We start from the raw sequence: 16,022 nt of genomic DNA on the forward strand, positions 1-16,022 counted from the left end.
TTTGTTTGTTTTAAAGCTGTAATGTACACACACCCTGTACAAAAGCACAGTATCTGCAGTTCCATATTTACAAACCCGTAACTCCTCCTGTATTGGCACATCTAGTTAAGCTGATCAAAAATCACTTTTTATAACCAATCAAGAAGCCACTGTGAAAACACAGTATGGGGACACAGATTAATTTGGGATCGGCAAAGGCGTCCGACAGCGCTGCATCCGCTCACCCTTTTTGTTTAATCTATGTGCGGAAAATGGTCCTAGACAAATTGGAACTCGGGGTGAGAATAGGTGGAAGAAACATCAACAATCTCCGTTAGGCGGATGACACAACTTTGCTTGCAGAAACAGAAGCCAAAGCAGCTGATATAGAAGATTAAAAAAGTAAAAAATGGGCCTCTGAGTTTGAAGACTAAAATGATAACTGCAAAAAAATACTCAAATTCAAATCAAAATCAACAATGAGGCCTTAGAATGTGCGCGCGACTTTATCTTCATTGGCTCAAAAATTTACCAGGCTGGAGAATCCATGCTAGAGATAAAACATGGGATAGCATTGGGGCAAAGCGTGATGCTAGACATGCGCAAAAACTGGAAAAGTAGGGATATCGGTATAGCCACTAGACGCAGGATAATGCAAACCACCGCTTTCCCCATAGCCATGTATGGATGTGAAAGCTGGACTGCAAAAAGAGCTGTTCGGAGGAGGATTGATGCGTTGGATCTGTGGTGCTGGCGAAAGCTGCTGTGTATGCCCGAGACAGCGAGCGTAACAAACAGAGAAGTCCTCAATCACATAAGAGCCGATATATCACTAGAGGGTGAGATGACCGGACTCAGGCTCACGGATTTTGCCCATGTAAGGTGAGCAGAGTCACTAGAAAAATCTATAATGTTTGGACAGATCAGTGGCAAAAGAAGACCGGGCCGCCAAAGAACACGATGGCTGATACTGGAATGGATATCACACAGTTAAAAGAAGCAGCGCAAAACTGAAAACCATGGAGGGAGGGAGCTCATCTTTAGAGTCGTGAACAACTAAATGGCTAACAACAACCCCTGCGTGCTGCCATGTGGCTTCACAAAGCCCTCCCTTAGGGCTTATTCACACGGGTGTATGCATATAACGCTGCACGTATCTTGCAGTGTTGTGCTCATAGCAGCACATTTGCTCTGCTAGCAAAGCCCTGGTAGAGATCACATATGGGTTGTGCGTGCCTGGGATTCTGATGTCATGGATGTGTTTTTGTTTTTTTCTTTGCCACTTCTTCCTCTCGTTTTTTTTTCTTCAAATTCCCCGCCAATGCCTGCGAATGGACAGCGTTTCATACACAGGCCTTGAAGGGCTACGCATGATACACGGAGAAACCGAGCATGCTGCCATTTATTTCTACTGCGTATGGTACGCTGTGTCCAAAAGCAAGTGTGATTGAAAGTCCATAGCCTTTCATTGCCTCCATTCACTGAGTGTTATGCACAGGAAATACGCCTGCGTAATATGTGGTGACAATATGCGTGTGTGAATGAACCCTTAGGCCACCATATTAGAGAATGTCTTTGTTAGAAGAATTGATTCTATGGAGGTGTGGTATAGAACGCGATAGGCTTGTAATAGCTAAGCTAATACCAAAGCTAAGGCAGAAAAGCCACGTAAACAGCTAGGTCTTCATGGAGACACAATGGCACATTTGTGGCATTACTGCAACTTGCAGTTTTCTTTCCTACAGGAAAACCTTGAAGAGACCTGAACATCTGACCTGAGGAAATGTGCAGTTGCAGCAAGGTTCCCTCGGCTTTGTATTTTTTCGCAGGCTGGTGCATGTAACATTTCATCAGGTGAAATTGGCAACAACTACATCGAAAAATTCTTCTTCTAAACCCAAGCTGGCAGTCCTGCAGCTTCTACACCTTTTTCAGCTAGACTGTACTTTGAGGTTGCTGCAGCCTGCACACACTATGAATGCTTCCAGAATTCAAACCATTCCTCTCCATCTCCAAAAGACTTCCTTTTGGCCCAAGTTGAACCTGTGTATGCACTCTCCCATATTACAATGCTGTAATATCACCGGGTCACCATATTTAAATGCACCAACTCATTGATGCTTGTAGAGAGACGCTGTCAGCAGCCTGCAGTTAAGTGGATGGTGAAGACGTCACAATGGGGGGGGGGGGCTGGGAGGGATTTTTAAAGTACAATTGAATTTATCTTCAGGCTTTAATAAGAAATGTAACATAAATGTCATCAATACAACCTTCAGTCTCCAACAGCATAGTCTCAGCAGAATTACAACCATGGACATTTTCATGCCTGTAGCTAACTAAATACTTTTGATTGAAAAACCAGGTAACTAGTAACGGGCATGACTGTCAAATTAGATTACTCATTTTTCAGTTAAAGAGAAAAATCTGGTTCTGCACATTCTACCAGAGCAGTTTGGCCTGATAGTGAACTGAATACAATTCCTTGGAGGTGACGTTTAGAGATGCACTTTGATTCTTGGTTTTACCAAATTGAATCCATCCCAAGGCCCAATGTTCACGGGCAAATTTGATTAGCGGAATCCGCAAATCAAGCCGGCCATAGAGATGCACGGGTGTCCACAAATAGATTAATACTATGCAATTTTGATTGGGGGACCTTTTGGTCCAGAAAACAAATCGCAGCATGCTCCATTTTTCTGTGGATCCCACAGGGACGGCTTCTATTGAAGTCAACAGAAGCCCTCGGATCAATGGCACACCTGCAGGAAAGCAGATTTAAAAACTGTACTGCACATCTCCAACAGCGTGCAATACAATGTAGATATAAACCAATTGTACTGCTGCTTGCATTACAGCTAGGTCCCATTCTGGTGATGCTGTGGTTTGTGTCCCATCTTGCCAATTGCTCTGGCCTGTTTTCAGAAGAAACCACTTCAGGTATGTGCCTATGCTGAAGAATAGAGATGAGTGAACCTACTCGGCCACGCCCCTTTTTCACCCTAGCGCCGCGATTTTTGAGTACTTCCGTACTCGGGCGAAAAGATTCGGGGGGCGCCGTAGGCGAGTGGGGGGGGGTTGGGGGCTCCCCCCTTTTCCCTGCTGCTACCCCCCCCCCCCCCCCCCCCCGCTCCGCCATGCCTCCCCCCGAATCTTTTCACCCGAGTACGGAAGTACTCAAAAATCGCGGTGCTCGATTGAGTAATTACTCGAAACAAGTATATTCGCTGAAGAAATGTGTGGCTATTGTTCTGCCTTATTACCAGACTCACTGGGTGCCCTATTGCAGCGCTGTGCAGCAGTTTGACTCTGCATGCACATCTCCCATTCATCTCTAACGCCTCCTGACCACAGGCGGGTCATATTCCACCCATGAGAGCCCGCAGCGGGATCCTACACCACCCGTAGCCATGAACGTTTTCTTACCTGTCCGGATCTTCTCTATCCAGGCCTGACCACCTTTCTTCTGCACAACAGAGGTGTGCCGGTGCAATTAATTTTTTTAAACCACTCCTGCTTTCCCTCGGCGCGTCCCCGTGTCATGGATCAGATGGCTACCATTGACTTCAAGGGAAGCAGCCAGTGCAGGGTCCGCAGATAAATGAAGCACGGTGCGACTTGTTTTCTGGACTGAAGGGTCGGTAAATAAAGTCAGCATGCTTTAATTAATGTGCGGATGCCCATGCATCCCTATGGGCGGCTTGATTTAAGTCAAATCCACCTGTGGACATGAGGCCTAAAGGAGGGGTGTGTGCAGAAAGAGTCGAGCTGCAGCAATGGTGGGGGAGGGAAGGAGGTTGAGAAAAAGCGCCCAAGCCTCTGTTCCATCAACTTTGAGTCCCACAACTTAGTTTGAGGCTAAAGGGTGATGATGGCTTCCCTTTAATAAAATGGGTTACTTTAAAAAAAAATTTAAAAAAACACACACAAACCAGACACCGGTACTTACAATTACTAAGCTAGGGCCATGTGTGGTTTGCTACACTCTGGGCATTATCACCCCAGACACACGACTTTTTTGTTTGTTTTTTGGTCCAGCAATGCTTCAATTTGGGGCTGTGTTGGTGGCTATAACACAGAGTTAATGAAAACATGTAATCACATGGCTGTATTTTGCACGCAGCTTAAAATCTTGAACAATGATTGTTCAGTGTAAATAGCAGCCATTCAGTACTGAACTGCTGCTGCTTACAGTGAATGGAGAGCGGGAAGCGAAATCTCCTCCAGCGTACCTGCCCCCCCCCTGCTGGCCGCTGTGTAAGAGAGCCAGCGATACTCGCTCCTGTGTAATAGCATCGGAGCAAGTATGTGCGGGGAAGAGTGTCTGGCATCATCTGCCCAACCTTTGGCCAGTGTAAATAGGGCTATAGTATTTTAACTTGGATAGAAGGGCCGTGCCTTTAGGATGCAATATCCCCCCCCCCCCTTTCAAATTTTTTTTTTTACGTGTTTTGTTTTTTTTATTTCAGCTGAACATGATGTAACAAACGAGAATACAAGCAAAGGAAGGAGAAAATGTTTCTTTGCAAAAAAAAAATAAAAATATAGGATGAAGTTAGATTAGATAATGTAACAAGTTGATCCGAGCTGCAATAGCTGACACATTCCATAAACAAGAGGGGTGCTGCATCAGAATGAAGCAGCCATGCTTTTCTAACCTCATTCAACTCTATGCACACATTGTGGGAGTTTGCTGCAAGTAAATTTGCATATAACAGCGGATTTTTCACACTTTTCATTCATTGTAATGTCTACAAACCTGTTACCATGACTACAATCTTCAGATCTCTGCTGCTGTGAGTTATTCTGAATTATATTACAAACTATCTGCTTCTATAGACAGACTGAACGTACAAAACTCGTCATTGTTAACTCTCGCAAATGATTTAAAGGCCCATTTACATGGGACAAATGTCGGCCATCATTTGCCCAACATTCGACCAGTGTGTACTCGCTCCCATGCTGTTACATAAGAGCGAGTGTCGCTGGCTCTCTGACAGATCGGCCAGGGCGGGTGGAGCGGGTGGAGCAGATGTCACTCCTCTCTCTCCTCTACATTCAGTACTGACCGGCGGCCGCTGTGTTAAGTGAATAAAGAGAGAGGCGGAGAAGAGAGAGGAGGCAAGTCTCCAGCCTCCCTGCTGAGCAAGCCAGTGATCCTCGCTCCTGTGCAGGAGTGTCGGGCATCGTTTGCCCAACATTCGTCCAGTGTAAACGGACCTGTAGTTAAGGGGTTCAAAAAGTGATGACTGTATCCCTTTAAAGCTACCTTGAATAAGTACAAGGGTAAGCTGGCCATACATCTATACAAGGTAAACATGTTTAAAAAGGACCGTAAACATTGTAACAGCTTTCTTCATTTGGGTATACTGTAGATACTCTGAACTACAACATGGTTATAAAAGTGTTACAGTAACTAAATCTAAGTCTGTCGCACAATACAGTAGTAGTCTCTCCAGGACACATTGGTGTACGGGCTCAGCGGCTACACCAATCCTATCCACATAGGCACAGATGAAGGGAGGTAAAAAAACAAAAAGACATTAAAAAAAGACATAAAAAGAAATCAGAATTTAAACAAAAAAGTGTCAAATCTACAATTAAACTATACCTTCTTAGGGTAGTTTCACACAGGCGATCGAGATGTCGCCACGAGCGAATCAAGGCAAAATTTAAAAAAAATCACTTTTCCTGCGACTTTTGAACATAAACAACGCTTTTTCTCAATAAAACTTTGCTCCCGCATCAGATTTTGCCACGATCATTTAGCACAAAAGTCAATAGGACTTTCTAATGTTAAAAACTAGAGAGGAGCGAGCACGCTCGTTTAAGGCTGATCCTCGATTGAGCATCAGCCTTACACGAGGGTGCTCGCTCATCTCTATTAAAAACACATTGCGCAAAATTGTGCTTTGGATGCGATAAAAAGGAGGCTCCATGGGGGAACATGGGAGATAAAACAAAAACACAGACAGGACATTCCGCAATTTTTTTTAATCACATGAAATGTGAAGGAAACCATTGAAAAGCATAGGTTTCATAAATCGGCATTTTTACTCCCTCTCGCATCGTGCGATTTTTATCGCCCGTGTGAAACCACCTTAGAAATATAAACTCCATGCTAAAGGCCCCATCCATTCAATCAAGTTTATTGTACCCACATCTTGGCTCAGTTCCTCATGTAGTAAAACACAGTTAAGGTCTGCTTTTCCGTCTGTCTTCAAAAAGACTCTTTAGCATATATACTTGGGTGATGCACACCACAACCATCACCACCAAGTTGACCATGGACCAGAAGTTTACTCGGTCATAGTTACTTTCTTGGATATTACGATCTCGTGCTTCAAAGGCTTTCAGTAATGTCTGGATTTGGAGGCTTTTCCCTAATCTTCCTTTAACGCTGCTGATGGTTTCCTGGGAAGAACACAAACAAAATATCATCAACTAGTTAGAAATAAAATATCCCACATTGGAGGAATGGACTCAAATAGAGAGATGACCGATCTGATCATTCCAACACATCACTTGTCCAGACTAGTTTACATCCAGATTATTCTTCTCGGGAACCTCTCCTACTGGAAAGGTGGATCCAATCAATCATGCAACATAAATGTATAGACTTCCTTACAGAGAATTATTTGGATTACGAGGAGATGGAATCAGACTCACAATGGTGGAAAAATGACCAAGAGGAACTATTTAACCCCTTAAGGATTTGGACCCTCTCCTTCCCTTTTTGGTTCTTCCTCCCAGCTTTAGAAAAAAAAAAAAAAATTATTTATCCATCAATGTAGCTGCACGAGGGCTTGTTAATTGCGGGACGAGTTATATTTTTCAATGGTACCATGTGTGAGGGATTAGCGTTTAGGATCGGTAGCAACCTGGGCATAAGCAGTCAGAGACAGTGACACTTGCGATAAAGTCTTTAGTCCAGGCTTTGCCTGGGTTTATTTCCAAGCAAACAAAGCAAAATACAGGCCTTAACATCAGGCAAACATAAAGGAAATCCTGCTCGTCTGAGCACTTACTATACATGGAGCGTCCCTGTCTACACACTGGTAATCAAAATGGCTCCTGCACACAGCCAGCCCGGACTCTCAGACCTGCAGAGGTCTCAGCTCTCCACCTGGCCCTGTAGGGCCAGGCTTTATATGGCCTGGTACCAGCCCCACCTGGTACATGGGAGTGACCATCCCACCCTTCACTTTGGTCACTCCAGGAAAAGCCGGCCCGGATTATGTGGCTTGGAGCCACTTACATACTACAACGTGTTAGTGGCTTAATGCTACTAACACTATACTGCCGGCTTCCTCCACCGAGCCCAGGCTGCTCGGTGGCACGTATCTGCCCAAGCGCTCCCCAAGGCAGCATAGGAGAGCATCCTAGGCGACACATACCTGCCCTCCAGCACCTTGCCGGTCACCGTCTCACACATAGAATTCTTGAAAAGTTTTTCAATACATTACAAGGAGTGAAAACAAGGCAGGTGGTGTGTGAGCGTAATTCTGCCATCTGGAGGTTGTTTCTATGATGTACACACTGCAGCAAAAATGACAACTTTTTTTCTATGGGTCAGTACAGTTGCTACGATGCCAGATTTATAGTTTTTTTCCTCCAGACTACTATTGGAAAATAAAATATCTTTGGAAAAACATTTTTTTCTGCTGCCATAACTTATTTTTTTGGCAACATAGTTCGAAAATTAGTTTTTTGCTTGACCTCCTGTAGTTTCTATTGGTACCATTTTGGAGTACATATGACTTAAATCGCTTTTTATTAAATGTTTTTTCTAAAAGACTGGGTGACCAAAAAAAGCGCAATTTTGATTTTTTTTTTCATTCAGATTTTTTTTCGTTATAAATATGGGAAAAGGGCGTTATCTTTATATATTTTTAATAAAAATGTAAAAATTGATTCTTTTTTTTTTTTTTTTTTAGTTCCCATGAACTTGTGATGGTTTGAATGCTCCTGCAGTATGATGTAATACCATAGTGTTACATGTATAGGCAATCTGCAATGGCAGTTCTCGGGGCTTTCAGAAGGACCCCGGCTCCCATGGCAACCGAACGGCATCCCCAAACACCAATTGGTGCATTTAAATGCCGCTGTCAGAATTAAAAAGTCACTAACTTTTCAAACAACTTAGCTGATGGCAGTTTTGCCAGTTATCACAACAGCTATATACCTAAAATGATGGTTTTATTATGAAAAATGCTGGCCACTAGGGGTCTCCCTTCTAGTGTGCTGGCCACTGCCTACTCTCAATTGATTGACAGAAGAAATGGACACCTTAGAACTGATGTCCAAAATGAAGCACATCCTCAAAAGCGTTGTCCTAGTGTAAATTTTTATTTTATCTTTTTAATAGCATGGTATGAGATAAAATAACAAAACAAGCAGTACTTACCTCTCTTCCGGAAACAGCAGAGCTACTGTGGTGAAGATCCTGCTGTCAGCACAGACTGGAAGTCAGGTGACCGCTGCAGCATCACCACCCATTCGCCTGGCATCGGTGCTCACATCCTGGGTGCCATGATGCCAGGAATTAGGAAAGGTAACCCTGCAGCCGTCAGCTGACTTCTGATCTGTAGTGATAGCGGATCTTCACGGGAGTCACTTGCCTGGGAGGAAAAGACAGGTGAGTACTACATCCCGTTATTTTATCAGATACCTTCCCATTTACATTTTGTTTTTAACCTATTTAGCACCAGGCACTATAAATTTACAGCTCCTGGGCTTAAATCCCAGCCGTATGTAAATTACGGCGGCGCTTTAAGCCTCCTGGCTCTGCAATCAATCAGAGGCAGGACGGGCTGTCAGCAACAGCTGATAACCCAGAGGAAGCGGCAGGATGGGGTTTTTAACCCTTTCTGCCTTCTTCCCCGAGCACACAACATTCAATGAGCACTGTGTACTCAAAAGTAAAAGCAGAAGTGTAACTTCCACTACAGGAGCCTAGGGGTCATGTGACCGACGGGATTCCCTGCTACAGCATAGCTGGAGGGTCATACTAGACCCTGGCTAGGTCTGCCAGTGACTAATGTCACTACAGGGGTTGTTCTTCCCTGTAACTGGGGCTCCTATGGATGCCCCAGCTACAGTGGGAATGTGTCAAATAAAAAAAATAAGTGAATTTCCCCAGGTCTTATATGACATCATGGGGGACATAGATAGTAAAAAAACATAATGACATACATCAGTAAAACAAAATTACAGAATACAACAAGAATATACATAAGAAAGAAAATAACCCAAAGCAGCACATCAATTAGCTGCAAAGGAATTGCGGTGCGGATTCCAATTCTTCAAATATAGGGATTATTTCCGTATCCAAATCCATGTTAATATCTGCTGCAGACGCTCCACAGCAAATTCCGTCCTGTGTGGGCATACCCTAGAGGTGTTGTACCCACACAGACTATTCCTTGCAGAATGCGGTTCGCCCTGGAAAACAGCTGATGTTAGGGGGAAACTGCAGCCAGCCAGACTTCAGAAGGATGGCTGTCCCGTAATATACGGAGATCTCCACCGAACACGAACTGGCCTTACAGAACCGATTCACAGAGGAGGGGGCGTCCCGCTCTATGAGGCTCTAATAGGGCATATAAAACAGGCGCACAGGCCTTTACAGGGTTAACGAAACCACTGGGAAATGCAACGTAACCAAACGTAATTTGGAGAAATCAAGTTGAGAATGTGAGGTCTATGAATCCTGCAGAATTCTCCCGCATTGTAAAGGTCAGCAGCGATAACAGCTTCCATTTTCATAGGTGTGACTTCTAAAACAAAGGCTTGTCTGTAATTCTTCATGAAGCGGTAACACCCATCTCTATTTACATTATAGGTTTACACAGGGTCACCCAATTAGGAGGAAAAAATTAAATGTCAGAGTTGTGCTAGAACAAGCCAACCATGCATCTGCCTGTATAAAGGAGGAAGCGTTCACGGTCGCTGTATAAATGAATGAGAACAACCGGTATTAAAACGGAATGAGCCAACCATGGATTTTATGCCTGCAGAATACGGACGAATGAAAAGCCAGAGATGATCGTTCAGTCATCGGCATGCGCTTGGACGGAATGATAGCGGTCACTTTTGTTCGTTTGAACAATAATCGTTTCATCTAAAAGGAAGCTTAACCCTTTCCAATCCAATTTATATCCTGGTTTTCCTAGGGGGCTTACCCTTTTTCTACCATTATACAATTGCGCTATCTGCTGGCTAAAGCCAGTACTGCATGAGGTGACATGTTGTATAGGCTCCGACAGCAGATAGGCTGGCAATATACAGTAAGAGAAACCTGACGGACGTCTTACAACATCGGAGCTGTGCAGCCTTAAATCATAATGTCTTAAGACGTCAGACAGTGGATTGGAAAGGGTTAAAACAGAAGCAGTAAATATATTATATGAAAATGTTCCATTTATTAGGAATTGCTACAAAACCATTTTCCTAATAATTGGTGAAGCTTGTCCTCCTGAAGTGACGCTGAACTCTTCAGAGGACTGGAATGGGGTCCCTTTTTGGAATAAATAATAAGATCCCAATCTGCAGCCCTGCTGGGGTCCAACAGGTAGACCCCTATTACCACAGGATCTTATCTTAGGCCCCTTCACACAAACTCTGCTTTTTTTTGTGCATGCATCATCCTATTTACTGTATTTTCTTGCCCCCACAAGACACACTTGTTTGTGCGGCAAACAAAGACGCGCCATTTGAAATGGCCAATTAGTTCCAAGCGGTCTTTTTCAAGCAGAATTAAAGGGGTTGTCCCGTGAAACAAAGTGGGGTTCAGCACTTCTGTATGGCCATATTAATGCACTTTGTAATGTACATTGTGCATTAATTATGAGCCATACAGAAGTTATTCACTTACCTGCTCCGTTGCTAGCGTCCCCGTCTCCATGGTGCCATCTAATTTTCAGCGTCTAATCGCCCGATTAGACGCGCTTGCGCAGTCCGGTCTTCTCCCTTCTGAATGGGGCCGCTCGTGCCAGAGAGCTGCTCCTCGTAGCTCCGCCCCGTCACGTGTGCCGATTCCAGCCAATCAGGAGGCTGGAATCGGCAATGGATCGCACAGAAGACCTGTGGTCCACCGAGGGTGAAGATCCCGGCGGCCATCTTCGCAAGGTAAGTAAGAAGTCACCGGAGCGCGGGGATTCGGGTAAGTACTATCCGTTGTTTGTTTTTTTTTAAACCCCTGCATCGGGTTTGTCTTGTGCCGAACGGGGGGGGGGGGGCTATTGAAAAAAAACAAAACCCGTTTCGGCGCGGGACAACCCCTTTAAGCAGTAATTCACACATCTCCACATGCTTCAGCGCAGCCCCATTGACTTCTATGGGGAGCTTTGGTGCACAAATGCACAGGGAAAAAAATGAACGTGTTCAATTTTTTTTTTTTATTTTGTGCAACAAATTCGAAGTCAGTGGGTTCTATTCTCTGCGCACAAATACACGTGTGTGAAGCCGGCCCTAATGTAAGACCTCATTATGTATCCTGATTAGTGTTTATGAGCCAAAACCAAGAACTGATCCTACACAGAAGTAGTAGCAGAAAGGATCCCCCTCCTGGTTGTTGGATCCACTCCCGATTCCGTCTCACTAATACCGATGCAAACTATTGACCTAAATGCTGCAGTGCGAGATCAGCCTCCAGAACAGTATCATTTGTCTAATGCGGAGTTAAATCTTCCAGGTTGCAGTTTTGTCAGTTTTTCTGTGGCTTTCACAAGACCGCAACAAAACCCTGCAGTTTTACAAAAAAATACAATCCAGCGAGTCACTAAAGGCCCAGACCTCCAAGCAGAGCGGCAGCTGCTTCCTCTCAGCATGATGATAGAGCCCAGCGATGATACATATGCATATATATGTATGCAGATATTACATTTGTGTTCAGTCCCTTATTATACTCATCTAATATTTGTTTAGCTAACAGCTCTAGCGGCAAAGAGGAAATAGGAAGGGGGGGGGGGGAAAGGGGTGTCAGGTACTTTACTGTTGGCATAGAAGTTTCACTTATATAATGACGAACTTAAAAAAAATAATAATAATACGACTAAGGGCTCATTAACCCAAACATATCTGCACAGCGTATTGCACGCATGTTTGTGTGTGTGTGTAATACGCAGTGAATAGAACCCATTGCTTTTAATGGGTTTGTTCACTGAAGCGTATTTTTTCACATGATGTGGGATCCCATGAACACATACGCAGCATGTCCTCTCTTGGTGCGCATTATGCACCGTAGAAGCCCAATGAAAATGTGTAAATCAGCGTGAAACACACAGAAAACCCGTGTACCCGTTGCATATTCAAAAACCGTAGTAAAAAACCGACAGGACGAAAACCTGTGACTTAACCTTGACAGTATGGAAGAAGGGGTCCAGGTCTGTCAAACAGCTTAGGACCTATGGGCTACTTAATCCACCCGTGCCCATTTAGAAACTGCCTTCACCTGTGCCTTACGTAAACTACATTAGTTCTAAGTAATAAAGCTTCTAGATCTGTGCCGGCAGTCTGCTGTATAGTAATGCAAATGGACACAATACAAAGGGTACCAACCAGTATATCCTCCAGCTTCATGTCCAAGAGGTCTGTGCCAGTGACATAATTCTTCCAGTCTTCTTGCTCTTCACTTTCTTCCCCCATATGATCCAATATCAGTTCAAAGAAGATCACCTTTTCTGAGATATGGCTGAAGGTGTTGTCAAAGCAGAACTGGTAGTCTCCATCCACCGTCTCCAACCTGCCGGAAGAGGGAAGACCTGGCAAATCTCTGCGGTAAGAGTAGTCATTGGTCCAAGTAAGCGGTCGGAGGTAACTTACGTGTGGACACCGTCTGACTGCCGCTCCTCTGATAGTAGAAGTTCTCCACTTGGGGAGAAGAGGTAGAAATCAACATCTAAACTTGCACCGTCTAGTACCTACAAATGAAGAACATAGAAGATACAATGATGCCGTGTGTACAGGTAGTTATACTAGATATGAGACCTATGCTGGAAAGCTACAACCATAGGAGTCCTACATGAAGGCATTGTAGCTTCTAATCACATGATCAATAGCACCGGCCAACAACGGATCCCACCGAGTTATAACCGGGACTGTCGGGAAGTCCTTCATTTTGGTAGGAAGAAGAGTGATGCATGCATGCCGTGTTTTAGCCAAAAGTAGCATGAGTGTTCACAAGCGGCAGATCTGTTGCAGAAATTTCTGTGACTTACAAAGCTGTTTCATACAACTTAGGCCGGCTTCACGCGGACATACATGTGTGTGCAATACGCAGAGAATGGAACTCATTGATGTCAACGGATTTGCTCACGTTGACGTATTTCTGAAGGCGCATTTCGTGCGTACAAAAAAAAATAAAAAAAATTTCTGCGTATTTGCACCCAAAGGGTCCCCATAAAAGTCAACGGCAAGGAGATGCATGAAACACTGCGTAATTGTGCAGAATACAGAACACATCTGGAACACAGACAAATTAGCCATTTCAACTGGTGTGTGTGTATCTCACACTCAAAAAAAACCAAAAAAATAAATAAACATGCCCAGCAGTCAAAAAAGTATAGTAATATAAGGCAATACGTGCACAAAAAGCCTCATTCATAGCGCAAAAAAGTTGCACTAAAAATCTTGCTATTTGTAAAGCGCCAACTTATTCCACGGCTCCTTCAGGTAATTTATTTATTACCCCCCCACCAAGCTGGGTACTCATTTTACCGACCCCGGAAGGATGAGTCAACCTTGAACCGGCTACCTGAACCACGCGGGGATTGAACATGCAACCTTCAGGTCGTGAGCGAGAGCTTAGGACTGCATTTCTGCCGCCTTTAGGCTGGCTGTCCACAGGCGAGGTGTCATAGCGAGATCCGCGGCGATAAATCGCACACGGAGCTTGCATGACACACTTTCCATAGGAAAACTATGGAAAACGCAGCCTACTGCACACTGCAAAAAAATTCCATAATGGAAGAAGAAAAGTCATGAAGGCCTTGTAATATAAAAGCTGAAAAGTAGAGCAAAGGAGAGAGAATGTCACAATGGTCCGTGTAATAACACCCTGGCTAGAGATCCGGGGAATTGCATCAGATGTTTGTAGAAAAATCACAAGCGTGTGGAAGGTTTCGATGAAAACCGCAGTGAAATGTCACAGTGACCATAAGAGCTGGCGGGGTACGTCCTCCAGTGAACATAGGGACGTGACACCAGGGGCCAATGGCTGCCAGCTTCAGGACTTTTTGGCCATGGTGGTGTCACGTCACACAGTTGTGGGCAGGACAATATTGTTCATTCGGAAAGAAATGTCTTATTTTATTTTTTGGGGGGGGGGGGGGGGGGGTGGCGAGTCACACCCGACTGCAATATTGATAGAACTCGCATGTATAAAGAAGCCATTTTTTTAATGGGTAAGAGGGGTTTTGTCATTAAAATAAAACCCTGTCCCCCAGCTGGGCCCTGTCTAAAATAACATGTGAGGATAGATATGCTCACCTCTCCAGGGGCCCCGGGACGCAGAGGACAGCCGGCACTAGCATCGCCGGTGAGTTCCAGGCAGACCAGCTGACCTGCGGAATTCCGCAGCGGAATCCAGTTCTACCAGCAGCGCAGTTTGCGCATACCTGTGTAGTTTAAATTGTCTTCTGTACTGCGAGCCTCGAACATGCACAGTAGAGATTTTTTTTTAAACCGTCCGCTCTTCCTGTGTCATCACCTGGTGATGACGCAGAATCCGCGACCTTTCCGCAATGTGATTGCAGAAGGGCCGTGGATCGGACAGCTTCCATTAATTTCAATGAAAGCCGTCCACGTGAAAAAAATGGAGCGTGCTGCGATTATTCCTCCGCTTGCGGAAACGGCGATTCGTTTCTGCAAGTGTGCAGGAAGAATCAATTTAGTTGTAAATCTGCTCCTGAAGGTCCAAATCTGAGCGCAAATTTGGAATCTGCACCCAAACCTCTATAAGAAACACAAAAAGTTTGTCCAGAAAAAAAATGAAAACCATTTTTTTTGTAAGCCAGTGGTTGTAGTGCGCCAGCTGCCCTCATCAGCAGCTCTTCAAGGGGGGTTCCTTGCCAGGAGCTGCAGGTGGCATCACGTCCTACCTGGTACTCTATCTCCAGAGTAGCGTCCCTCTTCATAGTCTGGAAGAAGCACTCCTTCCGCCCGGCGGGGAGGGTGAAGGTGAAGTCATTGTCCACCGCCTGGGAGAAGCCCCGGCAGTGCTGCACGCTGTAGATCGCGGCGACTAGTGTGATCAGCGCTGCGCCGTGCCCCATGCCAACTGTGCCCGCTGCTGCTGCTGTCCACTAACTACATGGGGGGTGCAGGGAGCATGTGCTCACACCCGTCTCCCAGATGTGGGCTGTGCCCGGAAGAGTCCCCACAGCCAATCACTGGGGTCACCCTGAGATCTGTGCCCTCTGGTGTAATTCCTCCACTCCTCGCCCTAGTAATCAGCCTGGCACAGAAGTCACAAGAGCCTCCAGCGAAGTTCTGCAATAGTGAAACATAACGACACAGAAACTAAAAGGGATTTAAACGGAGCGTGGCATTCTGGGTAATGTAGTTCCAGGCTGAAAAATAACATTGCCATTACAGTCAATCCAAGCAGTACGAGATTCTCTTTCTACAGAGGGATTACAGTTCTGTCCTGCGTCCGACACCCTCCTACTGGAAGCCCCAGCTGATCTTTAGATCGAAAAGTCAAGCGTGTTATGGGTAACAGTCAAAACTACAACTCCCATCATGCACCGTCCGCTGACTCCCTTCTATGCCTCCATAGTATATAGAAATAGAATGTTATTACAAGACGCCTTGTAAGCACAGAAAACGTCAGGACGAGACTGTAGAGAAAAGAAAATCGGTTCTGTTCGCTTTCGTTACAAGGAATAAAGATTTCGCTTATTGAATCGTCTCCACGGAGATAGCGCGGCGTCGCCCCGCCTTCTGTGCAACGGTTGAAGCAGCTATTGGTTGTTCGAAGAAAGGCGGGAACGTGACGCTTGCGGTGCTAGCCAATCATTGCGTAGGATGTCAGATGTCCGTTT

The 16,022-nt window shown here is 45.0% G+C and overlaps 1 protein-coding gene across 1 annotated transcript; it reads right to left on the reverse strand.

Annotated features, from left to right (window-relative positions):
* Positions 1-4,481: 4,481 nt before the first annotated feature.
* On the reverse strand, positions 4,482-15,839 carry TMED5 (transmembrane p24 trafficking protein 5). The gene is made up of 4 exons (XM_066597358.1): positions 15,078-15,839; positions 12,802-12,899; positions 12,538-12,721; positions 4,482-6,390 (listed from the first exon to the last, which is right to left on the reverse strand). The coding sequence occupies exons 1-4, from the start codon at positions 15,249-15,251 to the stop codon at positions 6,172-6,174; spliced, it is 675 nt and encodes a 224-aa protein (XP_066453455.1). The 5' UTR covers positions 15,252-15,839; the 3' UTR covers positions 4,482-6,171.
* Between the last annotated feature and the right edge of the window lie 183 nt (positions 15,840-16,022).

This window comes from Eleutherodactylus coqui, chromosome 3 (assembly GCF_035609145.1).
Source record: "Eleutherodactylus coqui strain aEleCoq1 chromosome 3, aEleCoq1.hap1, whole genome shotgun sequence".
NCBI classification, from domain to species: Eukaryota; Metazoa; Chordata; class Amphibia; order Anura; family Eleutherodactylidae; genus Eleutherodactylus; species Eleutherodactylus coqui.

Excerpts from the sequence above, each read along its gene's own strand:
- TMED5 (XM_066597358.1), bottom strand. The coding sequence starts at position 15,251 with ATGGGGCACGGCGCAGCGCTGATCACACTAGTCGCCGCGATCTACAGC. Across the intron at positions 12,900-15,077 it reads CTCTGGAGATAGAGTACCAG|GTACTAGACGGTGCAAGTTT; the intron begins GTAGGACGTGAT and ends CTTCATTTGTAG. Across the intron at positions 12,722-12,801 it reads CAGTCAGACGGTGTCCACAC|GTTGGAGACGGTGGATGGAG; the intron begins GTAAGTTACCTC and ends CTCTTCCGGCAG.